The 23333-nt window shown below is 39.8% G+C and overlaps 2 protein-coding genes across 4 annotated transcripts in view; both read left to right on the top strand.

Moving 5' to 3' along the window:
- LOC113035556 (cGMP-dependent protein kinase 1) overlaps positions 1-15826 on the top strand; it is a 101695-nt gene extending 85869 nt beyond the window's left edge. For all 3 annotated transcript variants that reach the window (XM_026191190.2, XM_080287547.1, XM_026191189.2), the window contains exons 8-18: positions 2434-2499; positions 5388-5462; positions 9802-9898; positions 10000-10139; positions 11218-11307; positions 11524-11665; positions 12128-12291; positions 12483-12605; positions 12694-12756; positions 12841-12907; positions 13000-15826. In XM_026191190.2, coding sequence (XP_026046975.1) covers positions 2434-2499; positions 5388-5462; positions 9802-9898; positions 10000-10139; positions 11218-11307; positions 11524-11665; positions 12128-12291; positions 12483-12605; positions 12694-12756; positions 12841-12907; positions 13000-13098 — 1126 coding nt within the window. In that variant the 3' untranslated portion in view covers positions 13099-15826. The remainder of the gene's footprint in view (positions 1-2433; positions 2500-5387; positions 5463-9801; positions 9899-9999; positions 10140-11217; positions 11308-11523; positions 11666-12127; positions 12292-12482; positions 12606-12693; positions 12757-12840; positions 12908-12999) is intronic.
- A 1659-nt stretch (positions 15827-17485) lies between these two features.
- Positions 17486-19555, top strand: LOC113035053 (dickkopf-related protein 1-like). Its single transcript, XM_026190308.2, has 4 exons — positions 17486-17981; positions 18110-18254; positions 18437-18571; positions 18698-19555. Exons 1-4 carry the CDS (start codon positions 17766-17768, stop codon positions 18961-18963), a joined length of 762 nt encoding a protein of 253 aa, XP_026046093.1. The 5' UTR covers positions 17486-17765; the 3' UTR covers positions 18964-19555.
- The last annotated feature ends 3778 nt before the right edge of the window (positions 19556-23333 follow it).

Below are 23333 nucleotides of genomic sequence, written 5' to 3'. Positions count from 1 at the left end.
ATTATTTTCATAACCCCTTTCCCAGGACACCAGATCACTGTCCAATTACCATGTTCATTTCAACTGTCTACTGGAAATCAACACCACAGGCTCTTGTGTAAGTCCAAAGGACATTCCAGACACAGCATGCAGCTGCTTTTAGTGTGACACTACTTGTGGAAATGTGTGTGTGTGGCTGCTTTCCAGTGCATTTCTTCTTGTGCCACAATTAACAAGTACTGAGCCATCTTTGGCTTAGGCTCAGCTTAGGCTCAGCAGTGTGAATCACACTGACAGATATTGTTTAGGGATTGTGTTTCAAATAGAACATTGCCAGTATCACTACCATGGCGCACAAAGTTGTTTTCCTCAGCTATAGTCGAGCAGCAGGGGACAGGTGTAAAATGCTTCGTCTAATATAAAACCCTTGAGGTCTCTGAAGGATGATTCATGCTTACATAAACACTTTTTTTTAATATAGCCCGTGGCGTTATGTTGTTTCGTTGTATCACCATGGTTAGTGAATGACGCATACATTGTACACTTCCTTTTATGAGACAAGCCTTTGTAAAACATTGTGTACAGTTGCTCGTTATAACTGCTGAATTGTGTGTAATTCTAATGAGTTGACCTCATTTATCTTACCTTGACTTCATCCACTCAGGTTTCTCTTCATTTTTGCTCATGCTCTTGTTAAACTGCTTGTGATTGGCTCGTCTTCTCAAACAGAAGGTTTGAACACTAGGTGGGTGGGGCTTTTGTGTTCTAAGGTAGAGCAGAGAGCACTGAGAAAGCCATACTAAGGATACATGTTCAGAAACTGTGTTTAGACAAGTTTGAAGCTGGAGCTTGCTCACAGGGACTACTTGCACAGACGCTGACCTCATTATTTGAAACTTTGGTCATGTTTAATATTAGCATCAATCTTTGTAGCACTATGACAGAAAGATCAAATGTTTTAAAGACAAAGTTGGATATAATGGACAAAGTTCGTTGAATATGGAGGTGCCAAGCAGGAAGAAAACAGGAAATACATGGATGTGATGAAGGAGGACATGCAGAGGGTTGGTGTGATAGAAGAGGATGCTAGGGATAGGGGGAGGTGGCAGATGATCCACTGTGGTGACCCCTTAAAGGGAGCAGACAGAAGAAGAAGAAGAAAATAATTATACTTTCAAGGTTTTCAAATCATTGGCGGTTTGAGTTACAGACCACTATTCTTTTACCCATTAAACTGCTTGCTAATACTGCAAGTATGTCTATGTCAATTGTTTTGAAAAGTGTTGGGGGCAAGCAGGAGAACAGGTGGAGAAGTGTTGGCCAGGGTATTGCATTAAGAGCATGGATGGAGGTCCTTGGAGCTTAACAGAGGTGAATGAAATTCTGTAACACAGCTAGCTTGAGAGCCTCAGTTCTCGTCTGTTAATATATCCCTAGCCTCCCTTCTCCTCTGTAGTCCTCACCTTTCAGTGTTTTTTTGTTCTTCCACCAGCTGTGACCTTTATTCAGACGGGTCAGCAGCAAGAGCGAGGCAGAGTGTGTGTGAACATGTGCGTGAGCATGTGTGTTGGGCGAGGGGGGGTTGTGGATGTGTGTGTTTGGACGAGGGAAGGCAGCAGTGGGAGTTCACATGGCACGAGGAGGAATTGTCACCTCACTTCATTGAAATAGGTTGCCATATGTCTTTGAGTTCAGACCAGGCACAGACAGTGTTTGTCCCAGGCTAGCTTCTGTTAGTGCCCCAGCTAAAATGAATCGACTGTTTTTAAATCTAGAAAGTAGACAGTTTTTGGCTTTTGATTTGCTCCCTTCTGGGATATTATAACAATCTTATAACCAAATCTTCAAATCTTCTTTCTATTTTATTTTATTACTTTTTTTACTTATGGATACAGTTTGAACTAATCTGCTTATGGGAAACCACCCGAAGAATTTTTCATCTGGTTTACATTTTTTAGTTTGTACTGAAGTGGATAACACTATCCTCAAATTGGAAACTTTTACAGAATTACTACACAGGTGTCCTTTGTTAGGGGGGTGCCCTGGGCAGTGCACTGGTTCAGATTTAGAGCTAATCCCTGTGGGGCTCGGTGTGGAAAAGAATTTTCACAGTAAAGGATGGAGTCTTGGGATACGGACTCAGAGGATTCGTGCGACTGGGGTGACTCGTCCGAAGAAGGACTGTCATCAGAGGAAGATGAGCTTGATGTCAAATATGATAAAGAGTAATGCAAATTCTGCAGTGATATGTTTCCTGACAGTGAATTTAATGTATTTTTATTATGTGTCAAGTTTGCATATGAAGTGATATGACAGATTTCAATCACCTCCATGATATGGTCTTTAAAATGAATGAAAATATTATTTTATAACTGCAACACACTTTTTTAGGATTTGATCAAAGTTTTAGTTTTGAAGTTGTGCCTGATTGTGTTGTGTGTTCATTTTCTCCAGGGAGGACATCAGGACAGCCAGTGTCATTGCTGCGGGCGCAGTCACCTGTCTAGTCATCGATCGAGAGTGAGTATCAATAAAATCAATCCTCAAGGGAACTAGTGACTTTTCTACACCGTCTGTACTCATTTACATAAAAAAATGGAAGCAGCAATGAAACAAACCTACAAATTTTGATTTTGCTGAAACATCAATCTGAGGCCACTTCTCCTCATTTGTGAGTGACCACGGCAGACGTACGCTTGATTTAGACCAGTGGTTCTTAACCTGGGTTCGATCGAACCCTAGGGGTTCAGTGAGTCGGTCTCAGGGGTTTGGCAGAGCCTCCACCATGACATGCATAGCTCATTTTGTGCACCAGTAAAAAAATCACATTTTATTTTCAGTAAAGAGGGGTTCAGTGAATGCGCATATGAAGCTGGTGGGGTTCGGTACCTCCAACAAGGTTAAGAACCACTGATTTAGACTTTAGATTGCAATGAATCTTTGCAGTGCCAATTGACGTAACCGTAAGCGGCTGACATCGTCATCAACATTTATGGTTGTGTTTCTGGTGCATTATGCACAATTCAATAAATTTGAGAAAGAGGTTGTGTATTGGGTCATGACTCAAGTTAATTGGCGTATCAACCTTTACAAGTGGCCACGACACATTTAGTTGGTGTTTGGCTCAAAACATCAAGGCTTTCCAAAATTCAATAAATTCAATAAATGTGTAAAAAGGTCCTATACTAGGTCATGAGTCAGCCTAATTGGTATCTCTTTTATATTTTAGAGCTTAAAAGGTGGATTTAAACGACAAACATTAAATTATACATTTACAAACTTTAATATATTCAGAGGGTGTGCTGTTGCAGCCATATTTGGTTTGGTATGACCAGTTTATGTTAGCTGGTGTTACATAATGCAAGCATTTGTATTCTGTAATACAAATGTTATTGCTTAAGATTGCTAACTTCATGAGTCTTCCTTTCTTGTTTTATTGCATTACACTGCAATCCAAAATGTACGATTTTAGTCTCTACAGGCACTGCATGTCAGCCGATGTTAAATAGTTCTGCTCTACATTAAATTTTAGAGATGATAAAAGTTACAAAAATGTAATCACGCCATCATCTAAGCCTGTTCAGTTTCTATGTTCAGGGCTCAGCTTGATTGTCATGTAAATATTTTCCACACACAGAACAAAGAAATTAACTTATTTGCATTTGCTTTGTTCAGTTATGCTGGAAAATCAGGTGTAACGTGTCCAGAATCCAAGAATTTAAATATATGCTAGATGCAGGAATGACTAACAGCTGCTATTTTCTCCACTGATTTTTACCTAATCACCCCACAGCACAACTATGTTTGTCTGAGCTCAAACATTTGCTATTTTCCCCCAGTTGCAATAATGCAATTTGACATTTAATTACAGTGTTTATAATGTTTAATAATAAGATTAAGCTATTGTATATCTGAAAAAGTTCATAACCGCTTACTTTGTAAGGAAACAGCCTGTCTAGTAGCATCGCTGTCTCTTGCATTAAAAAGAGACAGGCTGTGTGGGGAGAGGAAATGGTATCAGCTTTCCAAGGGGCTCCCTGTTGCCTTAGGGAACACAGCAGGCACAAATGGGCCATCCTCAAAGCTAGCAGAGGGGATAGTGAGTGAGTCATCCAGTGCAGGTGATTACTGCTGCCTTTCATGCAAGCAGCTAATGCTGCCACGGCCCACAACAAAAGTGGTTCAGTGTGTGCGTTTGTGTCCCTCAATCAGGCTGGTTTTGGTGCAGAATATTTGTTTTTGAATCTTTTGGTATTCTGTGCCCTTCTGTTTATTTTCTTGATAGCCGTGCATGTATGACGCTTAGAAATCAAACAGTGTGCACGCTAAGAGGTAAAATAAGGATAATTACAGGAGCCGTGGGAAAGCGAGAGAGAATAAAAAAAGAAGCAGCAGGGATTTACTGGCTCAGTCCAATAGACACTGTAAGCAGCAAAAAATTTAGAGAAAAGCTCAGCTCAGAAACAGCCCTAGCTAGCAGGCATTATGGTCTCAACAGGAGAAAACACCAGATGCAGTGCATCTTCTAGCTGACAGCTTGATGAGCCCTGCTTGAAAAGTGTCAGCTAGTTGTTCTTCCAGGATGTTTGGAATCGTTATTTTGCATAGAAACCCATACTTCAGGGAGAAATGAGGCGAAACACGGGAGTTATTTTTCATGTACCAAACCTCTCAAGAAATTTGGAGGATTTTATTTCAGCAAGTTATTATGCTGTGAAGCTTATTGTTCTGTAGATCCATCTAATATGCTCTAACTTATTCTTTAACTTTCAGAATTTGCACTTTTCTTCTTATCATAATTAGAAATACAGAGGAATAAAAATATGTTGTTGCTCTGCTTCTATCACCTAAATCACATAACGGATTTATTTAGTACTGAAAAAGATATAAAATATTGTCATGGGAGGAGTTTTACTTTGCATAATATCAAATGATTTCTTTATCACTCAACACAGTGCATTTTAAATTTTTAATTTATTCTCTAAATATTCATGCAAAGCGTCTACTTTTGTCTCAAAAATCTCTCTCACCCACCATCTGCTATCACACTGTTTTACACCTCTTTGGGGTAGATGTGTCTTCTCATCTGTCTCCTCGTCTGCGATTTTTAGAGGCTTGTCTCTAAAAGCAGACTGATGAATATTTAATACTAACTGGGAGTGTGTATGGCAGATTGGTCATACTGTGTGCCAGCTTCTTATACAGATATAAGGTGCTTTGTTCCCTGTAACATAAGCTAACAGTAACAGATTCATATATTCTCATAGAACGAATCAGAATATATGTATCTTTGTTCCTTACACTTATGCTCTGTTACTTAGACCTGCATTGTCTGTAGATTTTCAAGCAAAACAGTGTCAAAAATTCTTCACCAGGTGCTGTTTTAACTGTTACTGTCTGTGTTTCAGTTCATTCAAGCACCTGATTGGGAGTTTGGAGGATGTATCCAGCAAAGGCCATGAGGATGCTGATGCCAAAGCCAAGTAAGACAAAGAAAAAAATCATTTATACTCAATGTGACTGCCTAGCGCCTGCAGTGTTTTGCAAAGAGACATGCTGGCCGGCTGTTAATGCTTCATGCCGTTACTTCTGTTATATAATAATGCAACACTCTGTGGGAAACAGAAAGCATGTGCTATAACCTTCACCTCTATTTCTGGAGGAATTAATATGTACTTTATCTTCACTATGGGAATAAGAGAATGGCTCTATAGAAGGCACTTTGGCATTGAGGTGGGAATCTAGAGGTTCTTTTAGCCATCTCTTGGCATAATCTGATACCCCACTGATTCAGCGCTATGTTGAGAGTCAAGGTGAGTAGAAACAAGAACCCAGTAATGACAGTTTACAGGGAGCCAGAGAGCAGGAACAGCTTATCCCATATGTAGATAGATTTAGAGAGACAGAGAGAACAAGAGGGTGACAAAACAGACTAGACGTCTGCCCGGTGCTGTGGATTTCTAGCTGAGAGTGCCAGTGATCTTTTGCAAGTCAGTGGCATGTTATCAGCAGAGCAGTCAAGAGCAAAACATACCACCCGGGTTGGAAAGAGGCAACAAGAAACCGATGGGTATAACAGGGGGCGTATAGTGCCCTACCTCTGGCTTTCGGCCCTGGCCAGATCTACTTTATGGCTCCACTGATGATTGTTTGGCCTGCCAGTAGATCTATGATAATATGATAACATAATATCCAGTGGCTGTCAGCATGAAATGATGATCAACAAAATATTGTTGTGTTGTATTAGCAGAAGCCTTGGTTTTACGATCCAAGCCTTTACAATGACCCACCATGAAGGGTACGGCATCTTGTGTGGCAAAATAAAAAGATAGGAGAGAATTACAGTGTTCTACATTATCATTCTATCACCTAGATAAGGTACCCGAGTTAATTAGGTCTATGTCACACAGTGCGACTTGCAGACAGCTTAAAAGATTCCTTAAGCAAGTTAGATTTTATGCAAAGGAGTAACAAGTTGTACTTTTGCATGACAAATGTTTATAACTTTATCATCGAGCCAGAACTTTAACTCAAATTAGACCCACTCACCTTCTCTGCTCTCTCAAATCTGTCTCATCACCCTGATTAGGGCAACTTTCCCTGCTGCGTGCTGTGTTGTCTCTTGCTGGCACTCCCCACTCAGCAGAGCACGTTTGCTTCTTGTTGAGGAAAGCCTGAGTCAGGATCCCTCTGAGATGGAAACTGTCTCTAATTGGTCACAGTGGATAAGCATATTTCAGTAGTGCTGTTGCTGTACAGGAAATTACAGCTGCTCTCTGCGGGGCTGACAGGTCTTTTCTTCAAAGACTAGCTCCCTGTCACATGCTACTGTATATGCACACATTGTTTTTGATCAAGGCCTTGTTTCTCTGAGAAGGAGATGCTACATTCTGCACACTGCTACTGCATTCATAAAAACTTTTATGTATTCTGAGGTGAGGGGAGAATTTAAAGATAAGACAAAGTAAAAGAAAAAAGCTGATTTTCTCCAGCGATGCAGACTTAACAGAAAATGTCTTATAGAGAAATCTGAAATTATGTTGCCTGTATATCCCGAAGCTTTATGTTTACCCTTTATTTTTAAAGGAATAAAATCATCTAAAAATAATCTTCTGCTTCTTGTCGTTAAAATTATATTCGTCATTTAAATGCACCAGTTTTATTCCCCACTCTTTGCTATTAAAATGTTCTAATTGCCCTTTCAAGCAGCTATTTTCACTTACCTTTAATCAGCAATTTGGGCCCTTCTGGTGAAAAAACCCTGAATAACTAAAAATCTATGAGAAAATATGACCCACTATGACTCAGTGGGTCCTGTGTCTTTTGGGAGTGTAGATGTTCAATAAACAGGAATCACCCATAAATAAAAGTGACATTTAAGTCTGGTTTAAGGTCAGAAGTGCTTTCTTCTCCTCTTTCTGCTCCCCTGAGTCAGTCTGATGAAGAAGAACTGGGGCAAAGTAAATGAGGATAATCGTACACACACTCCCACACAAATACTGACACACACTTTAGACACACGGGGATTGCATCATTTTTATGACCTCATTCGTTCAGTGATACAGATTATCACCCACTGGGGTGCTACTTGACCTGCATAGGAACACTTTGTAATGCTGAGCTTGTAATGGATTTTCATGTTAGCAGTTATAAGTAACATCTTATTGCAACCTCATAATGCATATGCTGTCCAGGAAACTGTGTCAGATGCTGCTAAGCTCTCTGTGTTCACTTTTATTCAAGGTCATGGTTTAGACATCTATTTAAGGTGGATGTATGGTTTCAGTCTCACTGGATCTTCTCTCTGGTATCATATTCCAGTTTCCAGCATATCATGGCTCAGTTATAGCGACAGACGAGTGTAGTTTTCTGCTTATCTGAAAAAACTGTATTGTGTGTCGCTGCTTTAGTGAATATCTCCACCATTCATTGATTCCTACAGAGACTGTGTGTCCTTGATTGAGACATTGTGTTTTGCCTGTGACAAAATTATTCATTACATTGCAAAGTAGCTTAATGGTTTTGTATTGTTACCCGCTTGAAGAAATGTTCATCATCTGTAGAGAATAAAAGAGACATTTATTCTTTCATTGCTTATCTAATAGAAAAGGGGCTCGTTTTGTGCTTCGGCTGTGAATAGCACAGTTTTTGTTCGTCAGCGCTTTGATACTGACTCCTTATAATGAAGCAACACTGCCATCTGCTGGTTGTATGTTTCTATTACTAGTCAACCGTTTTAGCAAGTGTAAAATTCTAAAGTGTAAAATTATATCCTTACTCTCATTTCTTCTATATCTTGACAGAATTTGCAAAACACTCCTTAATTAACTGCACCCAGACACATCCTAGTGTGTCATATTTGATGCGTGCAGTTTTTTGTGGGTTTTTGAGACGTCTATATCATCAGAGTGATCCCCCCCCCACCTGAAAAACCTAAATAAATTGTACATTTTTAAGCAATTTTTCAAAAAGCCAGATAAAAAAGCAACTACAATACAAATTAAAATTCATATACTTAAATTAAAATGTAATAATTTTTCAAACAAATTTGTCAGATGGTTCAATAAACTCTTTAATTTTGAAAAATTTGTAATTTTCCTGCAATTATTTTCTATTTCAGGCTTTAAAGGGTTAACAATACTGCACCACACACACTAAACATGTAATCTTGGTTACTTGTCTCCTTTTCTTAAGCAGCACTTATTTTAGGATTTGGAGTTTTTCTGGGCCTGCATCCAGGTCAGGGTCGGGGAGAAAAGATGAAAGGATAACCTGCAAATCTCCCATGATAGTGATAGTGTATACATATACACAAATAAACCATGAGTGTCCTGGTAACCTGATGTGTTTCTGAGAAACATCGTGCTCAGTAACCTGCCAACACGTGCCACCAAAGTGTCCACTGCTGCGTAGCTTAGGGAAAAGGTTTCCAGTGTAACTGATCTGAAACAAGTACAGTTAGGTTGGTTTTTTAACACTTGGAATAGCCAGATAAGCTAGAATGGCATAAAGCAAACATAATTTGACATTTTACTGATTACATTCAAACCTGGAACAGTTTTTTCTGAAAGTGTTTAACCTACATTTTTGTAAATAATCTTAATCCCTGCAGCTCTGCGAAAGAAGGCTGCTGACTTATCTAAACACGTCTTCTGTGGAGGTGTTTTTTGATAAGACGCTGTCTACATAAACATACAGCTGAAATATTTTTGAGAGAGAAGAGGCCTGACGTCGAGGCGATAGTCTGTTATGAGTGACCCAGAAAGGCCTATCCAGGCTTGGATCTGTCCTAAGCCCACTGATCCAGAAACTGAGCTGATGAAACTCTGTCTGGATCAAACAATAACCAAAGAAGACACGGGGCATCTGGGGATAAGGGGTGGACACGTGGAAACAATCTCTACTGCCAGCATGCTGGCATGTTGTGGAGTTCAGTGGCAGAGCCAAGGCATGTCTTCTGAGCCAACTGAGTAGTGAGTAGCCTGTGTCACGGATGTCCCATCTTTGTTCTTTCCTATAAAGAATGGGGACAAGCTGGGGACAGTTAGTCTGTGATCAAAGAGAGGTCAAAGTAATTTGCCAGAAGACTAAACTCAAAAACATCCTGTTCATGTGCTCATATTTATACTCCACATCCTCAACAACATCCTTGATAGATTACTATGAGTTAAATCCTCTAAGATTTGCAAACAAATGAGCTCAAGGAGAGACGGATATTTTGTCTCAGGTTGTTGAAAGTGGATTATGTTTTCTTTCATCCTTCATCTCATCTCTAATCCTGTTCCCCTTCGTTCTTTCCTCCCCTTTTTCCTGGCCCCACAGGTATGAAGCAGAGAATGCGTTTTTCTTCAATCTAAACCTAGCTGACTTTAACATCATCGACACTCTGGGGGTTGGTGGCTTTGGACGCGTTGAGCTGGTATGAAGCGCTGCAGTGTGACATTAACATCAATATTCTGGACTTGTCTGACAAGCTGCACACGTTGCTATTTGAATCTCTCTCTTTCCCTATCACTGCAGGTTCAGCTCAAGAGTGATGAGAACAAAACATTTGCCATGAAAATCCTCAAGAAGCGGCACATCGTCGACACGAGACAGCAAGAGCACATTCGCTCAGAAAAGCTCATCATGCAAGAGGCCCACTCGGACTTCATTGTTAGGTAGCTTCTTAACATTAGCTTCCTTCAAATGCTCAATAAAGTTTGCTTATCTTACTAAATGTTTAATTCTGGTGATCAAAGTAAGAGTTATTAAAAATGACATTCCCTATTAAGACTTATTTAATGAACGTGGCCACAAAAAAGCCTGTCATCATCACGGCTTTCTCATTTTGGCTTGGTTTGTATGTAATATGGCGTGGCTTAACAATAATAAAGAACTGCCTGAACAAGAATAAAGATGGGTGATACAAGCATCAGCAGGCTAACAAAACACAGCTGCAGCAGTAGTTAGGAGATTTAGGGAAACTGTGCTACCAATAACAGATGGTTCAATAGTCACCCTTGAATAATGAGGGCACGCACAATTTGCTTTCTATTAAGTACTTCTGACTTGGCACAGAGACTATCTGTGGAAGTGTTTCAGAAGTCATTTTTCTGATGATGTGGCACAAGACTGCACAGTTAAAACATGAAAAGGAGCATGACAAACACTGGCAGGGCAATCTTTAGTTGGATGAAATACATTTATTTATGCCAATTTCGGTCCAGCTTCATTGGTGTGCTTGTGGCCAGGAGCACCCTGGTACTGGCTATAAAACATGAAGGTGGGAGAGCGCTGATAAGGCGATACAAACAGTTCAGGAAGGTTTTAATAGAGACGAATGCTAATTTGTGTGCTGGAATACTGAATGACAAGATAACTCACAGGCTTGAGATGCGTGGCCCGGGAGACGTTTAGCAACATGACAATTTAAAAAACACTTTGTTTGGAGAGGTTTGTCCCCTCACTTGAATCCAATTAAACACTGTGGGAGTGTTTTGCTGTACACCGTTTATTGTGGTTTACTAAAATTATTTATGTATATTTTAACAAACGGTTTAAATACTGAATTATATCAAAGGAAATCCCTGGCCAACAACAGACTGCTTTATTTCAGTATTATCATGTGTTCAAAATAGATTATAGGATATTTGGTTAAGAAGATGAATTCATTGCTTTTTTTTCTGCCAAATAATAATTGTGTGGTTATGAATTTTACAGCAGTTTGTCATAACAAACACTTCTGTGTGTTTTCAGACTGTACAGAACCTTCAAGGACAGCAAATACCTCTACATGTTGATGGAAGCATGTTTAGGCGGAGAACTGTGGACCATTCTTAGAGATCGGTAAACTCATAAAGGATTAATGTCACACACACACACACACAATTATATAGCAAAGAAAGGTGTGGCAGTTAAGTTAATTCTGCTAAAATGATATTTGAGTCCCGCTTTGACCAACATATCTAGTGATTTTATAGCTACATTATAGGAAGTGTATCACATTTTACTATTTGATGTAAGTTACAATTTTCATCTTCTTTTGTCCTGCTGTGTTTACAGGGGTTCATTTGAGGACTCGACCACCAGGTTTTACACAGCCTGTGTAGTTGAGGCTTTTGCTTACCTGCATTCCAAAGGCATTATCTACAGAGACCTTAAACCAGAGAACCTTATATTGGACCACAGGGGTTATGCCAAACTGGTAAGAGATCAACATGGAAACACAGAAACCTCTAACTTGGATGTTTGTGTGTTTTTGAGAGATGATGCAAGAAAAGACAAATGCCATCTTTCTCTGATGTATGTGAAATGTCAAAAATCATTTTGAATACTGCCACACAATGGCTTTAAATACAAGAGTAATCACAGTGTGAAGAGAAGTATAACTAAGGCTATGCTAGGTTTTGTTTTTTGAGGTACACCAACATTCCCTTTTCTCATCATGGAGAAACCAGCTTGTCTCTTTTGGCAGAGCAGCCAGCAGCTACTCAGCTCAGCTCCAAACCCACCAATGCCACTATTTCCACCATTTTCATTCCACCATTAGTATGCATAAGAGTGAACATGATCTGATAGGAACCAAAATACCACGAGAAGGATTTTAAGTCAAATTTTTCTTTGCCTGATTATTACAATCTGACAACAAAATCGTTGTTTTCTTTAGGTGGACTTTGGCTTTGCCAAGAAGATTGGGTTTGGGAAGAAAACGTGGACCTTCTGTGGGACACCAGAGTATGTAGCACCAGAGATCATTCTGAACAAGGGCCACGACATCTCAGCTGACTACTGGTCTCTAGGAATCCTTATGTTTGAGCTCTTAACTGGCAGGTACTCACAGGCCCGGGCTTGTCCTTAACAAACTTATTTTGCGGTAATACGTGCAAAACTTTTTGGAAATGTTGAGTCACCTGGTGAAAATTAAAATGTGTCAGCTCATTGCACAATTTATACAGATTACATAATTGTCCACACTTAAGCACGTTTTACTTCAAAGTAATATGTTGGCCTCTGTTGTGTAGTCCTCCATTCTCTGGCCCTGATCCTATGAAAACCTACAACATCATCTTGAGAGGAATCGACATGATTGAGTTTCCAAAGAAAATTACCAAAAATGCTGCCAACCTAATCAAAAAGCTATGCAGGTAAGTGTTTGTGCCTGTAGACATTTATACATAGTAATTCATTTAAGTGGTCTGCGTGCTGAATCATACATTATTTTTTCTACTTCAGGGATAATCCTTCTGAAAGACTGGGAAACTTGAAAAACGGTGTCAAAGACATCCAAAAGCACAAGTGAGAAAACGCATTACTCAGTCCAGACATTTGTATTAATTTGCTCGCTGCACAATGATGAAGTAATGCTATTTTTTCTTTTAGATGGTTTGAGGGCTTTAACTGGGAAGGTTTGAAGAAGGGGACACTGACACCACCTATTATCCCTAATGTAAGTGCACGCTGTGCCCGTTTTGTTTTGTTTTATAGCCACTCAGTTGTTGCTTATTCTTTATGTGAAAGATTATTTTGTGTTTCTACCAGGTCACATCAGCAGTTGACACAAGTAATTTTGACAGCTTCCCAGAGGACAATGAAGACCCACCTCCTGATGACAACTCCGGCTGGGACGTTGATTTTTGAAGTCCTTCTCTTCTCTTGAAACCAGAAGAAACTCTTCTTTTGTTGGCTTTTAATGGTTTGGAGGTCATTAATGGAGGACATGGCTGTGTTGTAAAAAACAAAACTGCATTAAAAATGAAAGAGAAGATATGGAAAAGAAGATTAATAGTTGGATGGCAAACCCTCTGGGTCACCGATATGCCTTTATTTCACTGTGGCTCTGGATCAAGCATTTATAACGGGACTGCTGTAGCACTTCTCCGGTGTTGTTTTACACTTGGGTCTAAAAGGCAAAGAAAGTGCAGGGATACAAACACACACATACACACACAAATACAACAGAGGCTGATAACGGAGCCAGGTTTTCCCATGTATCATGAAGAGATGCTTAGTGGATGGATGAATGTTTTAAAGTTTGTCGAAGTTTTGCTTCGACGACTAGAAAAAGGAACTATATGTTGACAACCGCTCAAAAGAGGAAGGGGATGGTTATTGGTTTTTCTTTTTTTATAGATTCATTTTTCCGCTATAGTTAGTGAAATATTTGGTGGACTCTGGGAGGGGATATGATGATACTGCAGTTGGTCCCTGGTTATCAACATGCAGCTGCTTTCTGCAATCTGTAATGCTTTGTAGACATCTACACACTACAGATGGCAAGTGCAACTGGTACCAAGTGCTCACGACTAATCTGAATGTCACAGATTTTTCTTCTTATTGAAAAAACACAATATGAATGGTACATAGTATTTGAATTTACGAGATCTATTGTCACACATGAACGTTACCGGGCTGAAATCAAATACTTAGTACAATTTATGTGAGATTAATCTACCTTGAAAAGCACAAACACAGTGCATTCAGTGGAAAGAGATGTGACTCTTAAAGTGCCCTCCTTAAAATTTTAATGAATCACACACCGGCACACGTGAAATGTCAGCTAGTATTTCCATGAAGCAATGTGTCCTTATGCACTTAAGACCATTAACTGAGAAAATCCACAGTTATAGCTCATTTTAAGCTTAAGTCGAGGTCACACTTTTCTGTTCTATAATAGGCTTTAAAAAAAAATCATGCATACGAATGCTTCTCTGCCTACATCCATCTTCAGTTTGTTTTTCAGTCACTTCTTGAATCCACCCAAACCGGATGTCCTCTCCTGTATAGTACTGACATAACTGTGAACATGGTTTTGATGTCTTTGGTGCTGTTGATAAATTATAATAAGCGATGTTGAGATGACAGTACTGGTTCTTTGTTTTTGTATTGTGATTTCTTTTGTGCTTGATTACTTTGTAACGTACTTGACAGCATTCTTTAGAGAAAATTGGAGACTTGTATAAATTTGTGAACTTGATCGATGATTTATCACTTGTGGTATTGTCGAGGTTTTTAAACAGGTTTCACCAGTTTGAGTTCAGCCATGGAAAAAAAAAAAAAATCATCCTTCTGTTTATTTGGAACTCAGATTTACCACATTTGCATTATCATAAGACTATCTTGACTTAACATAATCGTGTGGGAATCTTGACGTGTCTCCTAGAGGCAAAAAGAAGCTAAATAAATAAGGTTATATTTTGTGAAATCTCAACTTTGATCACCATGATCTCTCGCCCAGCTCGTCACCTCTTGCGTCCAAAAATCAGAACATGAAGTCAAAAGGAATGTAAGTGCCTTAAGTCAATGGCATATAAAATTTACATCACAAGACCTTTTCGATGCTGCATGAACACATATACACCTCAAAAACGTATGTGTCCTCTTAGATGGCTGCTTTTCATCCTTTCTTATATCTAATAAATACATTAATCACCACAAAGAATTTCTAGTCATTTGATGGCTGACAAAATATATGAAATAAATTTCCTGCTTACGCCTTTGATTTATGTCACGGGAACATTTAAAATGATTAAAAGCTATCCTACCTGATATAGCTGCAATGACATGCTTTTCTCCACATATCTAATGTGATCCTTTGAAGTCAATCACTACTGGCCTGATACAAAACACCAGTGAGCATTAACCATGGCTCAGAAAGACCATCCATCACTTGTTTCAGTCAGTAAATTTGAGCTTTTAGAGACGGCAAGAATGATTTGCAGTTATGAATATTTTGCCAATACAAATATGGAAATATTTTTATCACTGTTGACAGTCTTTGACAGAATGTCAGCATTAATCATATCTCATCACGATTCAAATTCTCTTTTCACTGTTTGGCTCAAAAGCTCAAGTCACATTTCACCCCACTAGCAGGAGAAGTTTGCCTTTCAAAAGCTTTCTTATCCGTTGTAGTTTACGGTCATTGTTTGCTTGTGTCTAGGCAGCAAATCTATGTGGTAAAGCTTGAAGAAACAGTTAAAATTCATCCTTTTGATGATATTAAACATGTATTGCAAAGCCTTTCTAGGCAGAAAGTTCTGAAGGCAAAATTCTCCTATGTGCATTCACCCCAGGAAGCCAAACATACATATTATATGAATCTATTGATGGAGAACTAAACACAAGAAGAAATCTTAATTCTAAACCATAAGTGTTTTACTGTGTCGGGGGAGGGTGGGGCGGTATGTTTTCACAAAGCCTTATGTATGTCATATCTTACCAAACCACTGGTTTTCAGTTTTTATTGACTGCCTTCTGCAAAGTTACCTGATATTTGCCTTGTGTTGTTATTTTTCTGCTGTAAGTTATTTTGCAGAGTGCCACGTGTACGATTTTTAAAATTATAGAGTAAAAACAATACTTTTGAGTCGTGTGTGCTGTGTTCTTTCAAACTTGTGCTGTGCAGAGTTCGCTGTAGTTGCCACAAGGGGGAGCTAATGGTAAGACTAAAACGTCCCTTCACGCAAGTGCCTCAGCCTCATGTGAACCGCTTAAAGTTCCCACATATCTAATAATCACTCCAAGAGTTTAATGTCATCCACTTAGTGGTAAGTGCGGATGATTCAGCTTTTCTGGCCTCCGTGTTGTTCGCACAACAAATCTGTTTGGGGCACAGCGAAATGGCTTCAGCCATAACAACAGGGTGACACTTCTGTAAGATCAAAGGGGATCAAAGTGCATCAAAGGAGCTCACCTTACCAGTACTGACATTCAGTAAAGTGGAGATAAAAGCTCTACTTCAAAAGATATGCAGCAATTCAAATGCGCAAAGTGCTAGTGTGTTTGTCAGGTGTCTATGGCGCATCGCTTATTCTACATACGCAGACACATTCTCACACTCAAACTTCGGATAAAGGCTCCGTGACCAGCAGATGACGTCCAAGTGCTAAAATATCTACAAGGAGAAACTTAAGTTCTTGTTTTTTATTACGCACTTCAGCATCTGAAGGGAGCTCTTCTTGCACAGCGAAAACTGACTATTCACACACAGAGTGCAAAAAGTTTTGAAATCAGTGTCACTAAAGGTTTAAGGTGAATAAATAAATCATAAGAGCTCACGTCTCTCAGGAAAGGGACGAGAGATAACAACTTAAGGACAAACACGGAGACAAGTCTACTGCGACGTGGGGTTATCAGCAGATTCACGTGGAAAAACAACATTGAGACTTAATTTGAATATTCTCAAATACATTTCTCCTTCTAGAAGTGGTGGAGCCTAAAGGGTCAAAGAGCAGGGTAGATCAGAGTCCCCTTTAATCTCAAAGTGCCAGTCAACCCTGAAAGGCCTCTCCACGGAAGTCCATTAATTCGGCAAAGTTTTCACACCCCTTAATGGTCTGCATATCCTACACATTGATGTCCGCAACTGGTGTAATCAAGCACACGTTGGGGGATAATTGCCCCCTTTGCAATCAGAGGGATCAAATGAAGTAGTTAATCGACTTAAGTAACTTCAATCGCTGTATTCACACAGCCAAAGGGCAGCCAAAGGATGTCATAGAAACTGGAATAAGCAAACGGCTTCTACAAAGATGCGCAGGTAAGTTGTCAACAGCAAATCAAATGTGCTACACATTTAGAAAAACGTCATTGTTTTTATTTTCTAAAAGTATACCTATAATAGTTTGAAAAATATACTACCCGCCTATTTTGATAACTTCACAGTAATTGCGAAAATTAAAATAAGTGATCAATAAAATGGAGAAAAAAACTCTTCCCGATGTGTGATTTATGTGTTTAAAATATATTTTTTTATTTTGTCAAATGTTGTTGAGTGATTGTTTAAACAAAGAGTGATGAATTTATGAGTAATATTTTTAAAACACATCGAAAAAATATTAAAGAAAACATTATTTGTCATCTGTATTTTTTATGTTTTTATTTATTTATTTTATACTGACTGGATAGAGTAAGTACTGACTGGTGGTGGTGGGGTTATTTCCCGTGTACGACACTGTGTGATGGGTATTCAGACAGACTTTGCAGGTCATTATCATCACAAACACTGAAACGTTGTCCTGTGCAGGGAGCAGAGATGGCCATTTCCGTACAGTGGGTCTCTGTTTGAAATTCCACCCCTCCGCCTTTGTAGTGCACAGCGAGGGGCGGGAAGACAAACAGGTCCACATGTATAAAGAGAGATCACCCCAGGACTGCGAGTCAGGAGACCTTCAAACATCGTTCCGAAACTCTCTGGAAACTTTAGGATTCTGGATTCAAGGCCGTTTTGGACTTTGTCACTCTTCTTCTCAAAACAAAAGGAACATTCTTATCGTGTGTTTGCCGGAGAATTTAAGAAAGGAATCATGAAGATGCCTTCAGTCCGCGGCTTCTTGGCTGTGTATCTCACGCTGTTTGGATACCTTGGGGACGTTTACGCGGGCACAGTCCTGACGAACTCCAACGCGATCAAAAACCTGCCCGGCGCCCCGATTGTTAAAGATACCGATAGTGTCAGTCCGAGTCCTCGAACATCACCTTCTGGTAGCATGGGACACAAATTACCCGCAGACACCTTGCAGGTAATTAACTCAGCCGTGCGTAAAAGTCAAGTCTGTGCACCACAATAGTGGTTCGCTTGTATACGTTGTCACAGAAAACATAGCAATATACTTCCTGAAATAATATTTTTGTTTTTAATCATATATAGACCTCAAATGTTTGCACGGATGATGAAGAGTGCGGAGGTGAGGAATTCTGCAACGATGCTCGAGGCGTCTGCCTACCCTGCCGTAAGAACCGAAAGCGTTGCGCAAGGGACTCGATGTGCTGTGCAGGAAACCGCTGCAGCAACGGTGAGCTCATTTCAAATCAGTAATGACTTTTGGTTTTCTTTTAGTCATCTTGTATCTGTATTTTTGTTTTTAATTTCATTTTTTACTTATTATTTATATCTTAATTAACTAAGGGCTTTTTTCTGTAGTGTTAATTGCAAACCCTTAATGCAGTTATTTATTTTCCTCTTTTACCTTTTCAGGTGTTTGCCAGGCAAATGACTTAGATGTCGCAGATGTAGCCCTCACAACTGGCTGGCACACACACAACAGTACCATGGAGCATCGAGCCAAGAAGCCTCCCACTGCCCATAGCAACCAGCCTCATGCTGTCAAAGGTAAGTGTGCTGTTAAAAATCACTGGTCTTATCTGTTGGGTTCAAGTAGCAGCAGTAGGAAGTTTTCAGGGAGGTCTGTTCCATGTAACATATTTTCACTTTGTTCTCTCCCCCCCTCATCTTCAGGCCAAGAGGGGGATGCCTGCCTGAGATCTGCAGACTGCTCCGAGGGTCTTTGCTGTGCCAGACACTTCTGGTCTCGCATTTGTAAGCCTGTTCTGACAGAGGGCCAGGTGTGTACGCGCCACCGCAGGAAAGGCAACCATGGCTTGGAGCTGTTCCAGCGTTGTGACTGCGGCGAAGGGCTGGCCTGCCGACCAGAGAAAGGAGAGCGAGATCACACTGTCAGCAGGACTGCAGCCCGGAACCTACACACCTGTCAGAGACGCTGACATGAACGAGTGGACGCACACAGAAAGAGAAACCTGCACATTCACACGCCCAGCAAAACCCACAACTCAGTCACAGACACTGACAAACACTTGCATACACAAGAGATGCTGACACACACGCACACACACATGCACACAGACACCTAAGACTTTCTTTCCTGCCAAAGTTGTTGACAAAAACACATCAGCCGAAAGGGTAGACATGATTCCTGGAAAAGTGATACACCCAGGGGGATACAAGAGTGCAAGATGGACTGAATCAATTCCCTTTCAGCAGATGAGGAGTCGGAAGTTAGGAAGTGACATTTCAGAAGTATTAGGAAGATCAATGCATGTCATTGGTAATGGCAGAGCTGTTTTGTTTCTCTTTTTATGGAACTTCATGCCACGGTTATTGCAGTAAATTACTGTATTGTACATATTTCCCTGGATGTGGCACTTAAATGAGCTATTACATTCTGTCAACACCAGTATTATAAAGACATGGTGCTGCATGCATTGTAAATGTGTTATATATAAAGTTTTATAAGAAATGTTATCTATTGAAAATTTGAATATATTTGTTTTATTAAATGTCACGTGATAATCTTAACGCAGTCTTTATATTCCTCTTTTTTATATTTGAATCTACTGCAGTAAAAAAAAAAGGGGGGGGGGGGGGAGGCTTTATGTAGGATTTGTAGAGGTTTCTTGCAAAAGTTAAAAAATAAATGATTTAGTCTTCATATAGTAGCTGGTACACAGAAAAGTAACAACTGTCCCCTTCTGAAAAGCAAAAGTTGTTTGAAGGATGTCTGCAGTGCTTAACCTGGCCCAGGATCACTAAACACAGTTGTTACAGGAAGAAATACACAGACCCAAAAAGACTTACAACAAACATACAACTGTAATGAGTTACTACTGGAGCCTCAACACGTCAGGTCCTGCTATGAAAGCAGAGAATGGTCAATCAAGGCTATATCATCAGATGAAGGCAACCCACCATATCAAATGATGCCTACAAAGAGGTAATAACTAAGTATCTGTGTCCTGACGAATGTGTTTGCCACCTACACCTTTGGTGTTGGCTAGTTTCTAATTATGATGCTCCTGCCTTCATGTGCAGCAGAGCAGATAGCTGGCTATCCAAGTTAAAGCCTTTAATTATTTCATCTTACTCAATCTACACAAGGCTTCATGAAATGAGGTGCACCACAGCACTTTTTCTGTGATGCAACAACAACAAAAAAAGTTCTCAGTCTCTCCAATTGCACAGCACACCCCATTTCCTGGCTGTTGCGCAATAGATGTGCTCTAATATGTAGGCTATGAATCCACTCAAATACACCTTGGTACCTGTAATTAGACATGTTTAGATTAGAAGATGGTGAGGAAATTACTATACTTTTTGTTTGATTCTCTTGTCAGATCAAAAGACGCACAAGACACTCTTGATATCTGACCGAGCCAGATAACCTCTTCATCTGTTTACATCCACAGACATTAGCTTGAAGTTTGTCCAAAGAAGACAAGGTGAGGTTTACTCTGGCTGTCATTGAAGATTAGTGGTGGAAAAACAAAACCATGGGCTCAAATCTTGCACTAAGGTATTTGTGTGGCTCGCTCTAGTTATTTACTTTAATTTTAATTTAGATTTACCTCAACCTTTTGGAAAACAGTTTTTTATGTATTTAAAAAAACATCAGAAAACACGAGAAAGCTCTCATTTTGATGGAAATTAATAATAGTAAGATAGTATAACAGAGCCAGAAGCCACTTTCCCAGCATAACGAGAACAGTGTTTATAATCCTACCTACTAACTACACTACTCACATTTTCTATGATTAGGGTATAGTAACTTTGTGGTGCTGCCATTTTTGCTGAAGTAAAGGATCTGGGTATTTGTTCCACCACTGCTGAGGATAGGCACATTGACCAAGAGGCAGCCAGACTTTCAGAGAGACACACTCCATTTAAATAATTTAGCGTCCATTCTTGAGAGTAATTAAGAATAATGGTAGCATTGTCAGCAGCACAATATACCATGCAGGCTCAGCCAAGTCATGTTTGTGGGGGTCCTGGAATCTGTGAGTATGTGTGTGAGCCTGTCATCATTACACCAACCACAGACTTACACAGGCCACAGGCATGTGCCCTAACTCAAGGAAGGCCAGGTTGTGTGTGTTTGTTTGTGTGTGTGTTCACTTTACACAGGCAGCTAAGGAACATTTAGTGGAGTCCGGAGAAACAAACTCAACGTCAGCAGCGCTGAGACACTGTCACACACAAACACACACGCACACACAGTCATGTCCCCACATGCAGCTGAACAGTTTGTACACATTTACAGCAGCGCACATGTACACACAGACTCGCAAAACCTTGTAGGGGTGAAATTTCGGGTGTGAGACGTTTGGCGTAGCAGCACACTCGCCCACGCCGCGGCATCCTAACCAACAACATTTGCTGTTGTCATACCACAAGAATGAATCAGCACGTCCACTGGCATGCGTTTTCATGCTACTGTATGCTTCCAAAAACTGGAAACAAGTAACTACAGTAAACATTTATCTTAACAGAACAAATCCAGGCTGCAATTCATGAAAATACTGATTAACACTTTTCATTTCTGTTTACGCGTTCCTGTGTGTTTGCACAACCCAAACATAAAGCGAACTCGAGCATGATCTAGGCAGATAGACATTCTTCAAGTCTTTTAATAAAACTTCATGGGCAATAAAAACAGAAATGATTTGCTTATCTACCGTCACAATCTAAAAAGTATGAAAAGCTTTTATCTGCCTGAGTATTTGGTATATCAACCATTGTTATTCTAGCTCTGCTGCCAAACACCATCGACAGACATCCCCGAGTTAACAAACTCATGAGTGAACCGTCAAGAGATGAAAGGGTAAAGAAATGAAGCAGAGTACACAGACGGAATGCATGTTATTTTGTCAGATGAAAGAGATGGCATACTTCTGGAATGAGCATTCGGATCAAACCCAAGCTCTTATGTAAACAACATTTCACAGGGAGGTGTCAAACTTCTGGGTGCTGGCACTGATCACTTCATAGGAGAGAAGCACAATGCTCACTATTCATCTTTGTGGGATGACAATCAGCCGAGTTGAGCAATAAGTGGAAATCTCCCTGTCCTTGGGAAATAATAATTAAACAAAAGACAACTCATTCAGCACAATGTGGTGAGTGTGTGAATGCAGGTGGAGAGCAGGTTTGTTCCACTTATTTAACTCCTAGTTGATGTCAACACAGCAGGGGAAACAAGGGTTTTCACAGAGTGAGTTGATGACATGCTGTTCTTTGATTGGGTTTCATGTTACGTTCCAGGTAATTTACCGGAGACAATTGTTCTCGCTCACTTATTTATATATTGCGTTTCACCTCTCTTAGCCGATCTTCCCCGTGGCATGGATTTGAACCTAATTTAAAAGCATAAGCATTGTTTCAGAGAGTGAGATGAAAAGGTCACCATTACTCACGTTGCTATGTTAATGTTCAGTGAGGATCTGATTTGCTCAGTCTGTATAATGGCTCAGTCCAGCTGGAGTAAAAGTAAGACACTGACTATCTTACGACTAGGAAAAATTGGTGGTTGCTGTACTTTTTGTTTTTCCATTGAAGACCAAATGCAGATTCCCAGGATGTTGCAGTCAATCCTAATCTTAATCCATGAGCCTCTCTTTGCAGCAGGAGACAACAACTCAACTGGTTCCTAATTAGTTATATTACTATATAAAAGCAAGGTTGCAGTGTGCCTATGTCTTTTTAGGTTAAATTCACGTCCTGCAGCTTGTATGTCCCTATTTTTCAATTCAATTCAGTATTACTTGAACTGAAGTTTTCTGTGTATGGAGTTGTGATTTGCAATTTTTTGCAGATTTATTACAAATATTAACATTATTACACAAGCAGATTTACTTTTCTTTGTTATTTTAATTCAGTTCAATTCCCCATTCAATTGCAAACTCAAAGCAGATCCATCACAAACTTAGTCCATCTTATTCCCATTTTATTGGTGTTTTGATCCACTAAAATTGTTGTGAAGGCTGACTGTACTGCAGACCTTATCCATGTCTTCAAAGCAAACCTTTTGAAGACACCAAGATCATACGTTCTTTGCACATGGTCACAAGACTTTTGGTCGTGCTGCCGTTTCCAACTACTCTTTTCCCTAGAGTCACTGTAGCATGCGTGGATGCAAGGGAACCAGTTAGCCTGTGTCTGTCTACAGAGCAGAAAGCTTTTCTCTTTTTTTTAATACATATATATAAATGTAGGAACAGTTATGTGTTCATCCAAATTTTAATTGCTTATTCATTCAGTTATTCTTGGCAGTGTTAAAGACTATAGTGTAATTTTCCAGATA

Source organism: Astatotilapia calliptera, chromosome 13 (genome assembly GCF_964374335.1).
Source record: "Astatotilapia calliptera chromosome 13, fAstCal68.1, whole genome shotgun sequence".
NCBI lineage: Eukaryota > Metazoa > Chordata > Actinopteri > Cichliformes > Cichlidae > Astatotilapia > Astatotilapia calliptera.
This window is presented reverse-complemented; position numbering and strand designations above follow the sequence as displayed.